This window comes from Trachurus trachurus (genome assembly GCF_905171665.1).
Source record: "Trachurus trachurus genome assembly, chromosome: 10".
In the NCBI taxonomy this organism is placed as follows: domain Eukaryota; kingdom Metazoa; phylum Chordata; class Actinopteri; order Carangiformes; family Carangidae; genus Trachurus; species Trachurus trachurus.
Window position 1 is genome coordinate 1,370,378 of NC_139894.1, and position 22,115 is coordinate 1,392,492.

General features: G+C 45.5%; 2 protein-coding genes across 2 annotated transcripts in view; both read left to right on the forward strand.

The window, feature by feature from the left end:
• Nucleotides 1-22,115, forward strand: part of tgfbi (transforming growth factor, beta-induced) — a 280,474-nt gene that overhangs the window by 75,573 nt on the left and 182,786 nt on the right. The window lies entirely within an intron of this gene.
• Nucleotides 5,265-20,908, forward strand: rest (RE1-silencing transcription factor). The gene is made up of 7 exons (XM_083980405.1): nt 5,265-5,405; nt 10,203-10,504; nt 11,280-11,601; nt 12,617-12,918; nt 13,926-14,086; nt 16,239-16,322; nt 18,706-20,908. The coding sequence occupies exons 2-7, from the start codon at nt 10,215-10,217 to the stop codon at nt 20,601-20,603; spliced, it is 3,057 nt and encodes a 1,018-aa protein (XP_083836531.1). The 5' UTR covers nt 5,265-5,405; nt 10,203-10,214; the 3' UTR covers nt 20,604-20,908.

Genomic DNA, 22,115 nt, shown 5'->3' on the forward strand with positions numbered 1-22,115 from the left:
CAGCTGGAGCGTCACTACCCCTGGTGTGTCTTAACTTTTTATTTTTTTACTATTATTTATTTCTATTTATGTATGTATTTCTTTTATTGTCACGTCTATTTGTTATCCAATTGTTATTAATAAGATGCTCATATGGTTTTATGCACTGTTGTTAAAAAAATTTTAAAAATAAAAAATGTTTACAGATGTGGAATTTTTATTTATTTTTTTAATTCAATCTCCAATTTAATGACAAAATCCGGCATTACATAGTCAGACAAAATACCAAATAAGAGAATTAGTCTGGAATTAAAGTAGTTAAAGCAGAAGTAAGCGGAATGTTTGTGTTAATATAAGTCTTAAATAGTTGTATCTTCAGACAGCAATCACTTCTATAGAGTGTTTGGTCTGAAACACGGGTCTGTCAGTCACTCTGCTCTGCTCTGAGCCCAGGAGAAAACTTTCCTTGTATCCTACAACCTTTATCCAATGAGGAGAGAGAACGGCATAAAGGGGCGGTCCTCTCTGTGTGTGCAGCCAAGGGATGCGCCTGAATGTGGTGACGTAGGGACGAGGACCAATAGATCCATGACGAGGGCGGGGGCTGCTAACTCCATCTGCTGACAGGAAGTTATGGTGCGTTCAAGGCAACTCGTAACTCGTGTTTTTCCGACCTGTGAAGTGGTACCAGTTCGATCTGGTACGAGTTCACCGGTCAGAAGTTACGAGTGGCCGTTATAGTGACTTTCACGGGTAAAACAGGTCGGAGAAACACGAGTGGGTTGCCTGGAACGCTACAAAGTCGTAAGTCGTGACTTGAAGCTGTAATTTACGGTTTCAAAAGCCTGCCTGGAACGCAGCATTAGCCAAAACGACCGGATCGCTTACTTCTGCTTTAAACTGTCTGAAGTCAACCTTGGGCTGTCACTGTATTTTGTCATCTCAGCTTTTATGTTTCATGCAGCAGCAACAACAACAGCAACAATGATTTTCATGATTTTTATGTTGTATTTTTCTATGGACCCCTTTTGAGTCTTATAAAGAATATATAAATATAATAAATAAACTGAGAGCAGCAGACGGATATCTGTTCAGCTGGTGTGGAATAGCTTCATGAGGGTTAGATTTCATTATCTCCTTTAAATTTACTCTTAAATGATCAACTCTTCAGATGAAAGAGAATATAATGAATTAAAACCAGCTGAATTCATTTTTACAAACTTACAAAATGACAATCAAAGTGTAGCTAGTAGGCTATATACCTTTTAATTATTTTTTACTTTTTAAGATTAAACTGTTATTTTGTTGGCAGACTCCAGACTAGGCCTACTGATGAAACACTGTTTAACCTCAACGACACCAACACTTGATTTTCAGCTGTGATGTCTCTAATTTTCTCAACTGTAATGTTGTGTCACCGTTTTATAATTTATTAACTTGTTGTTAAATGTATTTCCAGTGTTTAAACCTTTCAGTAAAACCAACCCTGGCTCTTCGTCCCATCATGTCTCAGCAGAACTGCACTTTTATTTTGAAGGCAGACACAGTCGACTTCCGGGGTGTTTCCGCGCGCTTGACTCGATCATGTTTAGTAGATTCAGCAAGAAGAAGTTCAGTTTCCGTGTGAGTCGATCTGATCTGTGACGTCACACTGCCTCCCACCATAGATATATATACGTAGGCCTATATGTTTCAGGGGGGTTTGGTTTCTGCTCCTGACCTGCAGCAACATTTTACTGGAGCAATTTTGTTAGTAATATTAACTGGAAAAAAGTTTGGTCCTTACCACAAAAGTTTCTTCTAACTAATAAGGTAAAGGACGTTTCATTTAAACTGATACATAGATTCTATGCAGTCAAACATTTCTTACAAAAATTGAAGAATGATATTGATGTAAAATGCTCCTTCTGTGAAGCTCTTCCTGAAACATGTTCTCATCTATATTGGTAACTGTGAATTTACTCATGATCTGTGGAATGAGATTAATAGATTTATAGTTGCCTGTATTTTCCCAGACCTGGTCTTATACTATAAAAATGTTTTATTTGGTTGTTACGAACACAGCTGTAAAAATCAGGATGCTTTTTTTTTTCTTATTAATACAAAGTTGGTGGTGGGAGGCCATAGATATATATACGTATTACGTATATATATCTATGGCCTCCCACCACCAACTTTGTATGGTTAATGTGTTTTTAACGTGGTGGCACGTGACTTTCTGGAGTCACAACGTTTCACACACTCATCATCAGATAACCGCCATGACGTCACTGAGACACAATTTAACCTGAATGAGGCGATTTGCACATAGTTACTCACTCTGTTGATGTTTTTATCAGTGGTCACAGATCTCTTCAATGTTTCTATGTTGTAAAGTATCATTCAAGTAGCCTATAGCTGCTATACATTCATTTTCAGACAGATTTTCTTTTCTTTATTTGAATATAATATGTGTTTTTAAGCATAGAAGATAATAATCATTAATAAAACAATGCAAACAATCAATGATAAATCCTCTCAAAAGTTGATTTTGGCCATGAGGTGAACTCTTACAATTTAATCCCTCACAAAGGTCTTTAATCTCAAAGGTTTACAGTTCTATCCAATCATATGATGACCATTTACCCATCAAAACAAGGGAGACTTGGGAGCGTGAGTTGGGGTTGGTCTTTGATGAAGACTGGTGGGAATCTGCACTGAAGGTCATTCACAAAACCTCTATTTGTGCCCGCCTGACCCTCATACAGTTTAAAGTTGTATTTAGATGCCGTTATTCGAAGACTGGCACAGATTTTCCCAGATATAGTAGGCCTAGATGTCTGTGACAGATGTGGAGGCACATCCTGCAATACGCATATGTTTTTCTCTTGCCCAGCTCTGTCGAACTTTTGGCAAATTTATTTCAACACCATTTTCAAGAACTATTCACATTTCACCACACATTGGCATTTTTGGTTTTCCGGATGACTATATATTCTACTAAAGAATTGGAAGTAGCCTTCACCTCACTCATTGCTAAACGCCACCTCCTTCTGAATTGGAAATCCACAACTGCTCCCTCCAGTACACAATGGATTTCAGAGGTTATTTTGAAAATCGAGAAAATTAGATATTCAAGAAGGGGGAACTTGAGCAAATTTTACAACAAATGGCAACCGTTTATGGACTCCTCAGTATCTAAACATTGTATAGTTTATTTGGTTTTAATTCTGTAACTGTTGATTGTTCTCAAAAACACAATTCTAAATCCAAGGGTGTATACAAACATGTTTAATGCTGACACCAATGTACCATGTAAGTGCCTTTGTTATTCTTGTATACACATTAATAAAAAATATGAAACAGAAAAGTTGATTTTGACACATTCAATGCCCAATATCCCGCCCACACAAGCAACCAATAGCCTACAGATTCACATTGTTAACCTATAGGCTAGAGATGATTGTAACTGTGAGAGGCAAAATGTGTACAAAGTTAAAAAAAAAAAAAAAAAATACACAAAAAGTACCAACAACAACACTAACAACAGGATTGTTCACCATAACGGCTTAAATCATGGTTTTATTGCAACTATGAAGAGTTTAACTCCTTCAACTTCAAACAACTTTATTAATCCCACCAGGGGCAATTGATTTCAGCAGCTTGCACAGTCCATAAAAAACACAGTACGAGTACACACAATAAATACATATAACAGATAAGGTAAATGAATAGAATGGATGCCAAGGGTACAGTGTAGTCAAAGATCCGTTGAATAAGTGAATAAGTACATAAGTTGCACATGTTTGACCAATAAAATGTGCATGGCAAGAAGAATAAAATCATTACAAAGAATTTAAGAGGCGAATAGCAGAGGGGACAAAAGACTTCAAAAAAGGGTTTGTCTTGCAGACAGGTGAAACATAGCGACGACCTGAGGGCAACAGAGAGAATTCACTTGACAGCACGTGACCAGGAGAAGACAAAATATTATTTACTTTCCTCAAAGTTTGTTGGTCACAAAAACTGTTCAGGTCCCTGAGTTTCACTCCTGTGATCTTGGAACAGGTTTTTATAATGCTGTACAAGCTGTTTTTATCTTTCACTGTGAGGCTGGGAAACCAGCAGATAAAGGAAAAACACAGGAGGCTTTCGATAAAAGACTGGTAAAAACGACACAGAATAACAGGGCTGACAGAAAAAGAGTTCAATTTGCGGAGAAGATGAATTCTCTGTTGCCCTCGCTTTACAATGTCCGCAGTGTTCACATCAAATTTTAACTTCTCATCAAGAAAGGTACCTAGATATTTGTATGAGGGAACTCTTTCCACAGTTTTACCATGGATGGTGCTATCTGCAGATGGGATTTTGTTGCGTCTAAAATCAATTGTAATCTCCTTTGTTTTGGACACATTTAAGTCTAAGTAGTTGTTGTCACACCATGAAACAAAATCAACAAGAGCCTCCCCGTGTCCTGCTTCAGATCCCTGAAGAAGGGACAGCAGTGCAGTGTCGTCAGAGAATTTGACTATCTGCCTTGCCTAATGCTCCTGCATTCATCTGTAGCCTATATAAAATAAAAAGTAGGGGGGAAAGGACACACCCTTGTGGTGAACCGGTGGACAAAGATAAGGAGTCTGAAACATCCATTTACATAAACCCTCTGCTTTCTGTTGGTTAAAAAATCTGACAACCATAAGAGTTTATAAAGTATAGCTGAAACCTTTGTCCCACATTACCAAACAGGTTCTGGTAATGTGGGACAGTGCTAATGCTATTGAGAAAATAAAAACAATGTTAATTTGACAAATATTTTTTATCAAAATTATAAGACTTCGTTAACTCATCATAAAAATACAATTTTGCAGAAATAGTTGTTTTTTGTTTAGTACTCTTATTATGCAAAAGTGAAGTTCTGCATGTCGCTTCACTAAACGCTAGAGTTTCCCTCCTGAGTCATTATTATTAACTTACTTATTTATCTTTTTTTTGTTTTGTTTGTTTGTTTGTTTCATATCTTTGAGATCCTCATTTGGGAAGTATCAGTTTGCATATATGTTTGTCTATTTATTTTATTGTTTGTTATTTACTTTGGATTATAGACTTGGAAAAATAAGGGAAAAAAATGCAAGGTACAATTAAGAAAATGAAATTATTATGACTATGTTTGTGAAGGTGAGAAACCTTGCAATAAAGTATAAAATAAAAAAAAAGTTGAGGAAAAACTTCAACGACACAAATAAAAGTTGCAGCTCGCGGGCCGAGGACGTGCCGCCGTGACGTCAGCACGTCGCTGTGGAGGAATGTGCGGAAACTTCTCCGTGGACACTTTTCTCTCTGACTGACTGCGCCGCGCGTCGGAAAAGAAGAAACTAAAAAAAAAACACGGGGAAAACAGTAAAGAAAAGTCTCGGAAACTCACGGGAAAGTTTGGAGCGGAGGAGAGGGTGAGTTAGAGGAGGGTGTGTGAGTGTGTGGGGAGAGTTGTGAGAGAGTTGAGAGAGAGTTGTGGTGGTTGCTGAGGGTAAAATGGAGTCTGGGGAAGAAGAAGGCGCTGTCCGGGGCTGATCAGCACCATGGCTAACAACACTCACTCTAACGGCCGAGCACCGAGCTCATAGCCGCTCCCTGCCCGGCTTTAGAGCTCCACAACCCGGCCACACTGCGGGGAAACTCTCCGTAGACACTTTGTCCAACTTTTTTCAACAACAACAGGTCGCTGTTTTTTTTTTGTTTTTTTTAAACGCGACTCGACTCTGCTTCCGCAAACTAACGTGAAAGTTTTAAAAACATGGAGGCTGAAAAATCACAACTTCACCGTGAGACAGGGAGGTTAACGTTAACTTAGTCCGGTTCTGATCCGGACTGAGGCCGTTAATCCGGATTAACATGTTTAGTTTCACTTTTTAATCCGAGTTGAATTGAGTTGAGTTGAGATTACTTTATTTAGCCTATCCCATAGTAGGGCGATTCTGTTTAACTACAGTTGACCGACCGTTGTTGCATTGCTCCACATTCATTTTTAACACGAGCATAACGTTACATACGTAGCTACAAGTGAGGAGGAAAGTGCAAAACAGTGCAAATTAAGACCAGGTAAGATTAAAAAAAATACAATAAATACATAAATAGGGCAATATACATAAAAAAAACACGTGTGAAGTGATTTATGTGGTTGTGTTGTGGTTATTTTGAGCAGAAGCAGCTCCACCAGAACAAACCGAGTCTCTAACTTAGTCTGGACCGGGTTTAACTAACTTAACACGGTTCTGACTGTTCAAAGTCTGGGTTCAAGTCCTGAAGAACCGGGACACACACACAAACACACATACACACACACACACACACACCCGTCCATGTGTGTGTGTCGCTGTCGACAGAGCTGTGGTGCTGTTTTCAAAATGGCCGACAGACAGACTCATGTTGAGGGAGGGAGGCAGCGGAGGGAACAAGAGGAGGAGGAAGAAGAAAGTGAAGAGGAAACTTTTAGAGAAAGTTCAGATCAGTTCTGTTTGGACAGAAGTGTAGAAACAAAACACACAGAGCAGAACCAGAACCAGAACCAGAAGCTGCCTTTTACTAAAGTTTACAGCTGACACCTCATCATCCATCACCAGCAACAGCACCTGAGTTTAACCCTTCCTGTCTGTCTGCCAAGTGGACGTGGTCACGTGTTCAGGTTAAATTCCAACACACAACAGTAGAAAGAGTAAAAATAGTAGAGACGAAAGAAAGAGTAAAAAAAAAAACATCTTAAAGAGTAGAGACAGTAGAAACTATAGGGTAGAAACAGTAGCAGGATTCTGTTATGTTGCAAATTTTACTAAAGAAATAGGACGAATCTCCTTGTTGTTTACAACTACTTCCCGGTAGAAAACCAGCATGAGAACAATAGTGACGGACAAGAGTTTCTCTATAGAGAATGTGAAGTTACGTCACGCTGTGGGACGTTGGGCGCCATCTTTGGAGGATCGCGAATGTAAACACTTGCTCGTCTCCCTAAAAAAAGTTCCCCAAAGTCGCTTAAAAGTAATCATGGTGGGACAGTACTGCTGCGTAAAAAAATGCCACAGTAGTACATGCACTAATACCAAAAACGAGATAGTTCACGATGTCTGGATAAGTCAGTGGAGGGAGTAAATCTGGGTCTTGAATCCAGTCCCCACTCTCTGTTTACGTTTGTGTTCCTCCAAAGATGGCGCCGACGTCCCACAACGCAAAGCGGCGTGACGTCAGCTTCACATTCTCTATATATATCTAATTTTTCATGTCACTATATCGCCGTTTAGACTAATCTGATGTTTGTAAAGTCTATAAAACCAGTTATTGTACAAACATTACTATTTCTGTGTGCACATTTTTGTAATTAGTCATGGTTATCATAGATTAGCCGGGCTAACGGTTAGCTACCTGTTTAACTTTAATAACTCAGTGACTCAATAAACGCTCCATGAAAAAATATTTTCTCCAGCGGATATCTGAGTTCCAACATGACTAAGCTAACTGGAGTAGTTTCATGTCGTGTCCCACAACGGGAGGGTTTTAACAGCTGACGTCCCGATGTTAGCTTAGCTACCGTTAGCTTAGCTACCGTTAGCTGTCCCTGTCAGCTGCAGCCACTGATGCTTTCTAGACACTGTGATTCCCCCAAACTGAATAAATACAACACATAGCAACACAAAACACACACAGAAATAGTAATGTTTCTTCAATCATTTCAGATTTGTCTAAACGGTGATAGGGCGTGAAAAATATGATATATAGCTAAACTCTCGTTCGTTACTATTGATATTGATCTCATTCAAATTAGGTGCTGGTTTTCTACCCGGAAGTAGAATGTAAACAACAAGGCGATTCGGTCTATAATAAATGTAATTTATTATGTGGATCAGGAGCGAAAGAGAGAGAGAGGAAAGGCACGGGGCACGCACCAAACCAGCAAAAAAAGAAACTGAAACAAGTTTGTTAGAAATGAAGAGAGGAAAAGCAAAACAAACAACAAAAACAGTGCTTCATTGGTTGCAAACACAATGGACTCTCGTTTCATAGACCGTGTGCAAGCGAGGTGAAAAACTAATGTTTGTTATCAACTCAGAGTCATGAAAGCAGAGAATATTGTAACAGCATCACAGCAACACCATCCTTTCCACTGTGCGTGCAGTAACAAGGGAGATAGAGCCGTATCGCCCGTAATTAGCTTAGACACTGGAAGTGTATAGGTAGTGTTAGCCTGCCTCCTACCTAAAGTCGCTAATTAGCTTAGCTCAAACACTGGAAGTGTATAGGTAGTGTTAGCCTGCCTCCACCTAAAGTCACTAATTAGCTTAGCTCACACACTGGAAGTGTATGGGTAGTGTTAGCCTGCCTCCACCTAAAGTCGCTAATTAGCTTAGCTCAAACACTGGAAGTGTATAGGTAGTGTTAGCCTGCCTCCACCTAAAGTCGCTAATTAGCTTAGCTCAAACACTGGAAGTGTATGGGTAGTGTTAGCCTGCCTCCACCTAAAGTCATCAGAGAAACTCTTCAGCAACTCTAAAGGGAAACCGGCGGGCCGATCTTCGTCTCAGAGCTACAAAACTCTCCGGTAAGGCATCTTGAGCGGTCAAATGCCGGTAACGGGACGAGATCGGTCAAAACGGAGGGTTCAAGCAAAGACGCTTTATTTTGGTTCAAGCTAGCTCCATCGAGGGTAGGTTAGCTTCCTATTTCAAAGTAAAAGCACAAATTCTATCGTCACGGTTTTCTGTATGTAAAGGGCATCAGGTGTTTTATTTTGTGAAAGTAACCGGAAGTGCGTTGGTCACAACGGCTAGCTTGAGTAGCGCCGAATTCGTCCGAACAAAATTGTTAACAGCTGGTATTTAGACAAATTAACGACACACTGCTGATCTAAACGGCTACTTTCTCACCTAAACATGTTTGAAATGTCGATAAAGTGATATATTTACAGAGTTTAGAGCTAAAATGAAATCTTCTGACTGCTGATTTCAGCTCGGGTAGGAGGCAGGCTAACACTACCCATACACTTCCAGTGTTTGAGCTAAGCTAACTAGCTACTTTAGGTGGAGGCAGGCTAACACTACCCATACACTTCCAGTGTTTGAGCTAAGCTAATTAGCTACTTTAGGTGGAGGCAGGCTAACACTACCCATACACTTCCAGTGTTTGAGCTAAGCTAATTAGAGACTTTAGGTGGAGGCAGGCTAACACTACCTATACACTTCCAGCGTTTGAGCTAAGCTAATTAGAGACTTAAGGTGGAGGCAGGCTAACACTACCCATACACTTCCAGCGTTTGAGCTAAGCAAATTAGAGACTTAAGGTGGAGGCAGGCTAACACTACCTATACACTTCCAACGTTTGAGCTAAGCTAATTAGAGACTTTAGGTGGAGGCAGGCTAACACTACCTATACACTTCCAGCGTTTGAGCTAAGCTAATTAGAGACTTTAGGTGGAGGCAGGCTAACACTACCTATACACTTCCAGCGTTTGAGCTAAGCTAATTAGAGACTTAAGGTGGAGGCAGGCTAACACTACCTATACACTTCCAACGTTTGAGCTAAGCTAATTAGCTACTTTAGATGGAGGCAGGCTAACACTACCCATACACTTCCAGTGTTTGAGCTAAGCTAACTAGAGACTTTAGGTGGAGGCAGGCTAACACTACCCATACACTTCCAGTGTTTGAGCTAAGCTAACTAGAGACTTTAGGTGGAGGCAGGCTAACACTACCCATACACTTCCAGTGTTTGAGCTAAGCTAACTAGAGACTTTAGGTGGAGGCAGGCTAACACTACCCATACACTTCCAGTGTTTGAGCTAAGCTAATTAGCGACTTTAGGTGGAGGCAGGCTAACACTACCTATACACTTCCAGTGTTTGAGCTAAGCTAATTAGCGACTTTAGGTGGAGGCAGGCTAACACTACCCATACACTTCCAGTGTTTGAGCTAAGCTAATTAGCGACTTTAGGTGGAGGCCGGCTAACACTACCCATACACTTCCAGTGTTTGAGCTAAGCTAATTGCGGGCGATACGGCTCTATCTCCCTTGTTACTGCACGCACAGTAGAAAGGATGGTGTCTATCTGCTGGTCATGGACTCCGGAGTGAGGCAAGACACGAAAACAAAATGTTGGCGTATCCCTTTAAAATGTTCCCTCGGCGCCACGAACAGACAACAACAGTGACCTTTACCTTACCTTACCTTACCTTACCTGTTGTGTGTGTGATGTCATCTCTCAGGGCTGACCCGTCATGGCGTCTCAGGTGTTCTCGGTGGAGATGTTTCCTGTGGGCGTGTCTCTGATGGAGGACGCCCAGAGTCTCAGCGACCTGCCCAGGAACACGCTGCCCGCCCCCCAGCTGGTCATGCTGGCCAACGTCGCCGCGGTAACGGCGTCCGAGGCCGGGGGCGGCGGCGGCGGCGGCATCATAGGCTGCTTGGGCGGAGGTGGAGACGGCAGCGCAGCCGACGAGAAGGAGATGATGGAGCTGAAGACGGTGGGAAGCAGCTACTCAGACAGCGAGGACGACAGCATCATCAGGTCAGGACCCGCCCACCCACCTGTTACCTGGGTGACGACTCACCTGTGACAACTCATGTTCTGACTCACCTGTAACGACTCACCTGTAACGACTTGCCTGCTCTAACTCAACTGTTCTGACTCAACTGTAACGACTCGCTTGTTCTAACTTACCTGTAACGACTCACCTGTTCTGACTCACCTGTGTTAAAGGTTGGGTCTGGAGTTTTGAGAGTCTGTGTTTTCTCTCCAGCCAATGACGAAGCTCAGGTGAAGCTACGTGCAGCAGAGTAGGAAGCTCAGGCCTGCTAGCCGCACTAGCTAGATGCTACTAAAACTCCAGACCCTACCTGTAACGACTCACCTGTTCTAACTCACCTGTAATGACTCGTCTGTAACGACTTGCCTGCTCTAACTCAACTGTTCTGACTCGACTGTAACGACTCACCTGTAACGACTCGCTTGTTCTAACTCGCCTGTAACGATTCACCCGTAACAACTCGCCTGTTCTAACCCACCCGTAACGACTCACCTCTTCTAACTTACCTGTAACGACTCACCTGTTCTGACTCGACTGTTCTAACTCACCTGTTCTGACTCACCTGTTCTGACTCGACTGTTCTAACTCACCTGTTCTAACTCACCTGTGTTGACTCACCTGTAACGACTCACCTGTAATGACTCACTTATTCTAACTCGCCTGTTCTGACTCACCTGTAACGACTCACCTGTTCTGACTCGTCTGTAACGACTCACCTGTACTGACTCACCTGTTCTGACTCACCTGTGTGTGCAGGTACAGCTATGACGACCAGAGCCACAGGGAGGTGTGCATCATCGAGTATCCAGAGTCTCCAGGTGTGAACATGGAGGCGTCGCTGGTGGAGGAGGAGGAGGAGGAGGAGGAAGAGGAGGAGCAGCAGCAACAAGGAGAAGGAGTCAACGCTGAGGACCTGTCCCACCGCCACCGGCCTCAGCTCCGCCCCTCCTCCACCAGAACGCCTCAGCAGGACGTGAAGCGTAAAGATGGCGGCGGCGGCGGTGGTGGTGGCAGCGGCGGTGTCATGGCGGAGGCGAAGAAGAAGAAGCCGTTCCACTGCAAGCCGTGCAGCTTCCAGGTAGGGCTGGGCGATATTTAAGCAACATATCACTCCAGGCCGTGGTATATGCTCATTCTACCACTCTAAGGGGTGTTGTTCAACCCCCTTAGAGTGGTAGAATGAGCATATACCACGGACTGGAGTGATATGTTGCTTTTATAAAACGGTTACCAATAATGACAATATGAAAGAGGGATACGCAATCAATTTCATGTAGTTTTATTCAACCAGTAATACATATTATCCAATAAAATAGCCTCACTGTGAAAAAAATAGTCCCACCTCTCCAGACGTTAGCTCCTAGTAGCTCTGCATCTCGACTTTTCCTCTGCTTTTTTTAGGTGAAAGTCACTGCTCAGTCCCCTCTACCATTGTTAATCCTCCCCGGAGGTGAAAGTCAACCTTAAACATGTGAATTCAGGTGGAGGCTACTTTAGTCCGTTTTTTAACATCGTAAAAACATCAGCTGTCTTTTGCTACGGACTGCAACAGTCCGTTGTCATAGAGACATGACAACAACTTCCATTCATACCAGTCATACGTGCCTGAGGCGGAGTGATAGCCTACGCTGTGATAAGGCTTTAGAATAGTAGCCGTGGTATATGCTCATTATACCACGGCTAACAACCAATCAGATCGCAGGATTTCACCTTTACGTTTTATAAGACGATATTAGATCGTAGGGGTGGGAGAAAAAATCCATTCATATACATATCGCGATATCTTTTTGACGATTTTTAAATCGATCTTTAAAATTTTTTTATTTTTTAAAAAATGTTTTAAATATTGTGCAATGTGCATTTGTTCGCCTTTTTTACATACAGAGAGTCCAGGTTTTGAAAAGGGTTTAAGTTCACTTTATAATGGAGTATGTTCATTTATAGGCTCCTACAGTATTTGTGTGCAGATAAATGTAAAAAAAAATTTTAAATGACTAAAAAAGAGAGAATTCTTGATTTAAGATCGTGATAAAATCGAGACCGTTATTTATTTATTTTTTTAAATTGTGTGTATATGATATTTTTGCTTGCAGGCGCAGAGCGAGCAGGACTTCGTGCAGCACCTGAGCAGCCACAGCGTCAGCAAGATGATGGTCGTCAACCGCGTCGAGGGCCGCAGCAGCAAGACCCGGGCCAAGGACGCCGAGGCGCACGACGCCGCGGCGGCGCAGTCCGGGGACGACACGGACGGCGGCGGCGGGGACACGGGAGCCATGGCGACGACGGGCGACATCAAAGGGCTGATCAGGTGTGAGCGGTGCGGCTACAACACCAACAGATACGACCATTACATCGCTCACCTGAAGCACCACAGCAAGGAGGGCGACGACCACAGGTAACAGGAAGTCAGCACGCACCTTCACAATTAGAGCTGAATCTCCTTGTTGTTTACATTCTACTTCCGGGTAGAAAACCAGCTGTAATTTGAATGAGATCAATAGTAACGAACGAGAGTTTAGCTATATATCATATTTTTCACGCCCTATCACCGTTTAGACAAATCTGAAATGATTGAAGAAACATTACTATTTCTGTGTGTGTGTTTTGTGTTGCTATGTGTTGTATTTATTCAGTTTGGGGGAATCACAGTGTCTAGAAAGCATCAGTGGCTGCAGCTGACAGGGACAGCTAACGGTAGCTAAGCTAACGGTAGCTAACCTAACAGCAGTAGCTAAGCTAACAGCCGTAGCTAAGCTAACAGCAGTAGCTAAGTTTCACGTCCCGCTGAGGCGTTCTGTGAAGGGGAGATAAAATGCTAATCGAATAAACTGAACTGAACTGAAAAAAAAAAAGAAAAGCTAGCGGTGGTAGCTAAGCTAACGGCGGCAGCTAAGCTAACGGCGGTAGCTAAGCTAACACCAGGACGTCAGCTGTTAAAACCCTCCCGTTGTGGGACACGACATGAAACTACTCCAGTTAGCTCAGTCATGTTGGAACTCAGATATCCGCTGGAGAAAATATTTTTTCATGGAGCGTTTATTGAGTCACTGAGTTATTAAAGTTAAACAGGTAGCTAACCGTTAGCCCGGCTAATCTATGATAACCATGACTAATTACAAAAATGTGCACACAGAAATAGTAATGTTTGTCCAATCATTGGTTTTATAAACTTTACAAACATCAGATTAGTCTAAACGGTGATATAGTAACATGAAAAATGAGATAAATATAGTGAAACTCTCGTCCGTCACTATTGTTCTGGTGCTGGTTTTCTACCTGGAAGTAGTTGTAAACAACAAGGAGATTCGTTCTATAAGAGCAGACGTCACCACGCACCTTCACAATAAGAGCAGCTGACCAGGTATAACGTGTGTGTGTGTCTCTGTGTGTGTGTGTGTTCAGGGTGTTTAAGTGCACGCTGTGCCCCTACACCACCGTCAGCCAGTACCACTGGAGGAAACACCTGAGGAACCACTTCCCCAGCAAACTGCACACCTGCAGCCAGTGCTCCTACTTCTCCGACCGCAAGAGCAACTACATCCAGCACATCCGCACGCACACAGGTCCGTTCTGCTAACCTTAACCTTCTACCTTCTTCTACCAAGGGGGGAGTTGTGGGTTCTCCAAGTGAAGACCACTTCCGCGTTCAAAAAGCTGCAGTTCTCCGTCCGGCCTCTGGGGGCTGGGACCAGAAGGGAGCAACTCCAACTGAGTCCCATGTTAAAGCTATAGTGCGTAACTTCTGTCGCCCCCTAAAGGATTTCTGCGTTATTACAACGATACGGCCGGCACCTATGGCCCGGTGTAACCCTCCTCTCCCCTCCCCTCCTCTCCCCACCGCTACCCCTGTAGCTGCATGATACATCACACACAGTAACAGTAACACTCGCAACACACCACATGCTGCTGGTCACGGACCACAGTTCACGGACTATAACACTCGCGACTCGCCGCACACTGCTCGTCACAGCACACAGACTCCCCGCAGTAAGTTACACACAGCAACACGGGCTACACACCTTGTAACTTAGTGCTAGCGATGTGGCTAACACCAGGCTGCTAACAGCTGTTGCTTCTAGCGATGTGGCTAACACCAGGCTGCTAACAGGTGTTGCTGCTAGCGATGTGGCTAACACCAGGCTGCTAACAGCTGTTGCTGCTAGCGATGTGGCTAACACCAGGCTGCTAACAGGTGTTGCTGCTAGCGATGTGGCTAACACCAGGCTGCTAACAGCTGTTGCTGCTAGCGATGTGGCTAACACCAGGCTGCTAACAGGTGTTGCTTCTAGCGATGTGGCTAACACCAGGCTGCTAACAGCTGTTGCTTCTAGCGATGTGGCTAACACCAGGCTGCTAACAGGTGTTGCTGCTAGCGATGTGGCTAACACCAGGCTGCTAACAGGTGTTGCTGCTAGCGATGTGGCTAACACCAGGCTGCTAACAGGTGTTGCTGCTAGCGATGTGGCTAACACCAGGCTGCTAACAGCTGTTGCTGCTAGCGATGTGGCTAACACCAGGCTGCTAACAGGTGTTGCTGCTAGCGATGTGGCTAACACCAGGCTGCTAACAGGTGTTGCTGCTAGCGATGTGGCTAACACCAGGCTGCTAACAGGTGTTGCTGCTAACGATGTGGCTAACACCAGGCTGCTAACAGGTGTTGCTTCTAGCGATGTGGCTAACACCAGGCTGCTAACAGGTGTTGCTGCTAGCGATGTGGCTAACACCAGGCTGCTAACAGGTGTTGCTGCTAGCGATGTGGCTAACACCAGGCTGCTAACAGCTGTTGCTGCTAGCGATGTGGCTAACACCAGGCTGCTAACAGGTGTTGCTGCTAGCGATGTGGCTAACACCAGGCTGCTAACAGGTGTTGCTGCTAACGATGTGGCTAACACCAGGCTGCTAACAGGTGTTGCTGCTAACGATGTGGCTAACACCAGGCTGCTAACAGGTGTTGCTTCTAGCGATGTGGCTAACACCAGGCTGCTAACAGCTGTTGCTGCTAGCAGCAGCGGAGCGCTCTCCTCCCTCCTCCCTTCTCGTTGTCAGGTAAAACCGAGTAAAACGCGTCGTTTCGGTCGTTTCCTGTCCGCCAGCGTGGGAATGTCGCTCCAAGACAGTAAATACAAAAATAACAAATACTGAAAAATACCGCGAGGCGTTTGAGGAGCTGAACGGCTTAATCAGCGTTGTATCATCTCCTCTTGTAGTGGTTTGGGTGAAACGGATATTAGACACGTAGAAGTTACGCACTATAGCTTTAAAATAGCCGACTTTACAGCTTAAAAAACATATTTACAGCCTGGTCCATTTTATTGTTTTGGTCTCTACCGATAGTTTCCACCTCCGTCAACACTGTGGGGGGGTGAATTTTTTTGTCCCACAACCGTTTTAGTGTTTAGGCTTCAAATTGGTGCATAAATTACGTTGAGTGACAGGTTCACAGAGAGTTTACCGGCCGTTAATTGGTTGCTTCGAGTTCAGTGGGCGGGTTCTCAGCTGGCTAACCGCCACACCTCTCCAAATATGGCAAGTAGACTCCACCTAAAATCCAACATGGCGCCGTTCAAATCCCCGTAGTAGCGGCACAAAACAGACTCCTCCAAACCAATGGGTGACGTCACGGTGCTACGTCCATTCTGTTTACAGTCTGTGGTCAGAACCAGAGTGGGTCAGCTGACTGTTGTTCTATCATGTGACCATGTCGTTGTGTTGCAGGTGTTCGTCCGTTCCAGTGTCCGTACTGCGACTACTCCAGTTCACAGAAGACTCACCTGACCAGACACATGAGGACACACTCAGGTAACACAACTACTACAGAACTACTGACTGAACTACTGACAGATATACTGACACAACTACTGACTGAACTACTGACTCAACCACTGACTGAACTACAGACTGAACTACAGACCGATGTACTGACTGATCTACTGACTGAACTACTGACTGAACTACAGACTGAACTACAGACTGAACTACAGACAGAACTGACAGTCTGTTCTTCTCTCTCTCCGTGCTGCCTTCACTGACCTGTGGATTAACACGGTAACCATAGTAACCCTGTGGTGTGTGTTGTGTTCAGTGTCTGTTGTTATTAATCAGTTGTGTGAGGCTGTATTCGAACCCGCATACTCTCCTGCTAGTTCGTACTGATGTGGTCAAAATGTAGTATGCAGTATGCAAACAAAAGCTAAATCTGCAGTATGGGAAAAGTTCCCGGATGTCGTACTGATTCGGAAAATATTTCCAGTATCTGACCAGTCTACATCGCGTACTGTATCCCACAATGCAATGCTCCCCTGACGTCTAACAGTAACCAAAGACGGTAGTGAAGTATCTTTGCCGTGTACCGTAGCTATGTTATATAGCTTAATAAAATAAAACTTAATGCAGACTGATCGGTTCATTGTAAAATATTTATTTATTTTTTGTAAATGTGGTGATTTCTGTACGTAACGTTAGGCTCCAGAGCCCCGAGGCAGCTTTGCTCTTCTGTCCAATACACACAGGAAGCTTCACTTTTCTTTCAAACAAACTAATGCTACTGCCACAATTGTTAGATTTCATCAATGAGACCAACATTTATCTCCTAGAAATAATTTAACCAGCCGGTGGTAAACCTCTAAAAACCTGCGGGTAAGTTAATTAGCGATGGTTTTCTCCCCCGGGATGAGGACGGAGGTTGGCCGGCCGAGCAGCTCTGCAGACCGGCTGCTGCCTCTGTGATGTCCCGGTCGCTGCAGAGCTTCACTTCTCTGAAAAACATCGGAGCAAACTTCTAAACAGCCGTCGTTTGGATAAACTGGTCGTATATTTGGGGTCTAAACAGTTACTTTCTCACATGAAAACATATTAAAACTTAATAAAGTTACATAATTACAGCGCTAGAGCGAGAAATAAAACAGCTTTTAGCCTGTTTTACAGCTACTGCTACCGGTTGCCGTGAGATGCATTCTGGGAAACTGGTATACTGCATACTGCGATGATAACGGCGTCGGTCTGCTCAAGTAGCATACTGAATCCTACATTCAGTATGTAGTATACAGTACATACTTACGCAGTATGCCTGTGGCTGTTTTCGAAACCGCATACTACCGTACTGCGTTAGTATGTACTGTATACTACATACTGGATGTAGGATTCAGTATACTACTTGAGCAGACCGACGCCGTTATCATCGCAGTATGCAGTATACGAGTTTCCCAGAATGCATTTCACGGCAACCGGTAGCAGTAGCTGTAAAACAGGCTAAAAGCTGTTTTATTTCTCGCTCTAGCGCTGTAATTATGTAACTTTATTAAGTTTTAATATGTTTTCATGTGAGAAAGTAACTGTTTAGATCCCAAATCTACGGCCAGTTTATCCAAACGACAGCTGTTTAGAAGTTTGCTCCGATGTTTTTCAGAGAAGTGAAGCTCTGCAGCGACCGGGACGTCACAGAGGCAGCAGCCGGTCTGCAGAGCTGCTCGGCCGGCCAACCTCCGTCCTCATCCCGGGGGAGAAAACCATCGCTAATTAACTTACCCACAGGTTTTTAGAGGTTTACCACCGGCTGGTTAAGTTATTTCTAGGAGATAAATGTTGGTCTCAGTGATGAAATCTAACAGCTGTATCAGTAGCATTAGTTAGTGTGAATGTAAAGTGAAGCTTCCTGTGTGTATTGGACAGAAGAGCAGCGCTGCCTCGGGGCTCTGGAGCCTAACGTTACGTACAGAAATCACCACATTCACAAAAAATAAATAAATGTTTTACAATGAACCAATCAGTCTGCATTAAGTTTTATTTTATTAAACTATAGTTACGGTACACGGCTACACTACCGTCTTTGGTTACGGTTAGACGTCAGGGGCGCATTGCATTGTGGGATACAGTACGCGATGTAGACTGGTCAGATACTGGAGAGATTTTCCGAATCACTACGACATCTGGGAACTTTTCGCATACTGCAGATTTAGCTTTTGTTCGCATACTGCATTTTGCATACTGCATTTTGGCCAAATCAGTACGTACTAGCAGTATAGTATGCGGTTTCGAATACAGCCTGTGTGTTTGTGTGGTGACATAATCAGTCGTGATGTCATTAAAACTGACATCACGACCTTCACCTGTTCCTGTCGCCACGGCAGCAGCAGCAGCATCCTAACCTCTTCCTCTTCCTCTTCCTCCTCTCCGTCTGCTGCAGGTGAGCGACCCTTCAAGTGCGAGAGCTGCAACTACCTGGCGGCCAATCAGCACGAGGTGACGCGGCACGCCCGGCAGGTGCACAACGGGCCGAAGCCGCTGTCGTGTCCGTACTGCGACTACAAGACGGCCGACCGCAGCAACTTCAAGAAGCACGTGGAGCTGCACCTGAACCCGCGCCAGTTCCTCTGCCCGCTCTGCAAGTACGCCGCCTCCAAGAAGTGCAACCTGCAGTACCACATCAAGTCCCGCCACTCGGGCTGCGACGTGTCGGGCTGCGACGTGTCCAAGGTCAAGCTGCGCGTCAAGAAGCCCGGCGGCGGCGACGGCCCCGACGACGGCCCCGACGACGGCGCCGACATTCCCGACGCCAGAACCACAACCGGCAAGTTGGACAACAGCTCCTCCGGCGTGGACGAGGACTTCGACGAGATGGAGGAAGACGAGGTCGAGGTCGAAGCCGTGGAGCCGACGAGCCCCATCAACCTGTCCATCAGGAAGAGCAGCCGGCCCGCCGCCGCCGCCGTCGCCATGGCGCCCGCGCAGAGCGACGCCGCGCCGCACAAGGCTCAGACGACGAGACGGTCCGAGAGCGAGAAGCCGCCGCCGCCGCCGGCGACGAAACCGAAGGACAAGACGGACAAGACGAGGCAGAAGAAGAGCGAGAAGGTCCACGAGACGCCGCCCGCTGCAGCTGCAGAAGTCGTCGTCGCTGCCGCCGCGGTGGAGATGACGACGGCCGCCGCCGCGGTGGAGACGACGGCCGCCGCCGCCACGGATGGAAATGGAAAGGTCAAGAGACGGGTCAAAAAGCTGCCGGTGGAAAAAACAACGCCAGTCCAGGAGGAAGCGGAGAAAGAGCAGAGGGAGACGGAGAAACCTGGAAACCCGCCACAGAAAGACAAACCGGTGAAACAACAGAAAGTGTCTCGAGACGAAGAGAAGCAGAAAGAGAAGGAGAAAGAGGAGAAGGAGAAGGAGAAGAACGACGGCGCCGCCGGAAAAGAGAACAGGAAGTCCCGGAAGTCTGGATCTAAGAAGAAGTCGGAGAAAGTCTCGGGAGGAAAAGGAAACCAGGAAGCAGCAGCAGCAGCAGCTCAGCCGAACCCGGAGCGTCCGGAGAAGACCCGGAAGGAGAAGGAGAAGAAGGCGGCGGCCAACAAGCGGCGAGCGTCCGAGGCTCTGGACCTGTCCACGGCGCCGCCAGCAGCCAAGTCCAAACGGGTCAGGACCGCCGAGGACGGAACGCCGCCACAGAAGAAGACCAGGAAGACGACGCCGGCCAATCCCGATCCGACTAAAGACGAGCAGCAGCCGCAGCAGCAGACTAACGCCCGAACCGGCCCAGAACTGCCAGCTGCTGTGGCGGCGCCCGAGGAGCCTCCGATGGCGCCCGGCTGCAGCAGCGCCGCCAGTGGTGAGGCCACGCCCCCAACTCCCAGCACGCCATCCACGCCCGGAACGCCATCGCCTCCCCTCTTCCGTAAACCCACGTCGGCGCCGTCGCTGCTGCTTCCCGGCCGCGAGCAGCGAGTTAAAGCGACGGCGGCCGATCCCGAGGACGACGAGGGGATCCACAGCAGCCACGAGGCAGGAAGTGACATCAGCGACAGCGCCTCCGAGGGCAGCGACGACTCCGGTCTCCACGGCAACGGCACCGGCGGTTCCGGCGGTTCGGACAAGATGGCCAACGACCCCGAGACGCCGACGGACGAGATCCCGACGCCGACGGAGCTGAAGAGCCACATGTGCATCTTCTGCGACCGCACGTTCCCTCTGGAGGCCGAGTACCGGCGCCACCTCAACCGCCACCTCGTCAACGTGTACTACATGGACGCCGTCGCCGCCGGCAACAACGTCGCTGCCGCCGGCAACGCTGCCGCCGAGGGACAGAAGTGAAGTGACGACCGCGACCGCGTGTTCAGACACTTTCAGACTTTCCTCCAGTTTTGAGGAACCGGAGCGTCGTCGTCGTTCACCTGCGTCTTGTAGGGGTGGGCATCGCCAAGGACCTCACGATACGATACGCATCACGATACTTGAGTCACGATACGATATTGCGATATCCAAATTTTGCGATATTCTACGATATTCCACATAGTTCACTGAAAAATGTAAAAGGCATTAATATGCATCTTAAAATCCGAGTTGTATGTACATCAGATGATAGTGATAATTTATGGGACAAACTGAGTCAAAACAATGTAATTCAAATGATCCATGACATTTTATACAAGTGCAAGTTACAACAACATATCTGCATGTACAACACACTGAGGCAGCAGTACAGTGACACCTCGCGGAGCAGCGGTGCAGAAGTCGTACTGGATTTACGTCTGAAACATGATTTATTATTTGAAAAAAAAAAATCGATATTTAAATATTGAATATCGATATCGTATCGCGATATAAAGTATCGTGATATATTGCCATATCGATATTTCTGCCCACCCCCAGCGTCTCGTCTTTAACTCACTAACTGTTGTTGGAGGAACAAACTGGCGTCTACGTCCAACGCTACGGCTACGGCGGCGTCTTCGTTGTTCTGTCCTCGTCTCCGTCCTGGTTCTGGTGCAGCTCTTCTGGACCGGGTCTGAAACTGTCCGACTGACTTCACATTAAAGGGATAGTTCAACATTTTGTCAACGTTACCACACAGAGTTGTTTTAGAGGGAAATGCAGAGACTGCTTGCTGAAAAACTGCCCCTGAAGACAACGTGCATCAGCGGTTTTGCATGAATTTCCCTCTAAAACAACTCTGTGTGGTAACGTTGTGTTATTATCTCATAGCGTGGTGAATGTGCAGCTCACAACTTGTCCACCAGAGCGTTGTGGAGTTGTTGGATTGTGTATTTGATGAGTTTGACGAGGGAAACCAAGAAATCCCATAATGAGCCTCCGTAGCGTAGCTCTGAGCAGCTCACGGCTCTGCTCCGCCGTTCTAAAAACAGCTTGCACCGACAATTAAAGGTAACGAACCTACTGCTATGACTATAGGGGTTATGGCGATGGGCCAGTTTGACAAAATGTTGAATTATCCCTTTAAGGTAGAGAACTTCTGACCCCGAGGTCGTTGGTTCTGTGACGTGTACATGACTTTTTTAACGGCTCTTTGTCTGTAACTGTTGATTTTCTCCAGATTAATTTCTAAAAAAAACTTTTTCTAAAGAATGTGAAATCATGTTGACAAGATTTAATAATGATGATGTCACTTCCTGTGTGTGACATCATGTGTGACATCATGTGTGACATCATGTGCGAAGCAAATTTTATTTTGTACTGTAACTGTTCCCGAGTGGTTGAAACCTTTGGTGCCTTTGACAATCGTCCCGTCTGAGATCCTCCGTGCAGGGCCGTTGCTATGAATTCTGGGCCCCCTTAAAGAATACTAAAGTGGGCCCCTCCCCCTAA

Bases quoted from the DNA above. Each gene is read 5' to 3' on its own strand.
- rest (XM_083980405.1), top strand. From the start codon at position 10,215: ATGGCGTCTCAGGTGTTCTCGGTGGAGATGTTTCCTGTGGGCGTGTCT. The intron at 14,087-16,238 runs GTCCGTTCTGCT...GTTGTGTTGCAG, and splicing joins GCACATCCGCACGCACACAG to GTGTTCGTCCGTTCCAGTGT. The intron at 16,323-18,705 runs GTAACACAACTA...CGTCTGCTGCAG, and splicing joins ACACATGAGGACACACTCAG to GTGAGCGACCCTTCAAGTGC.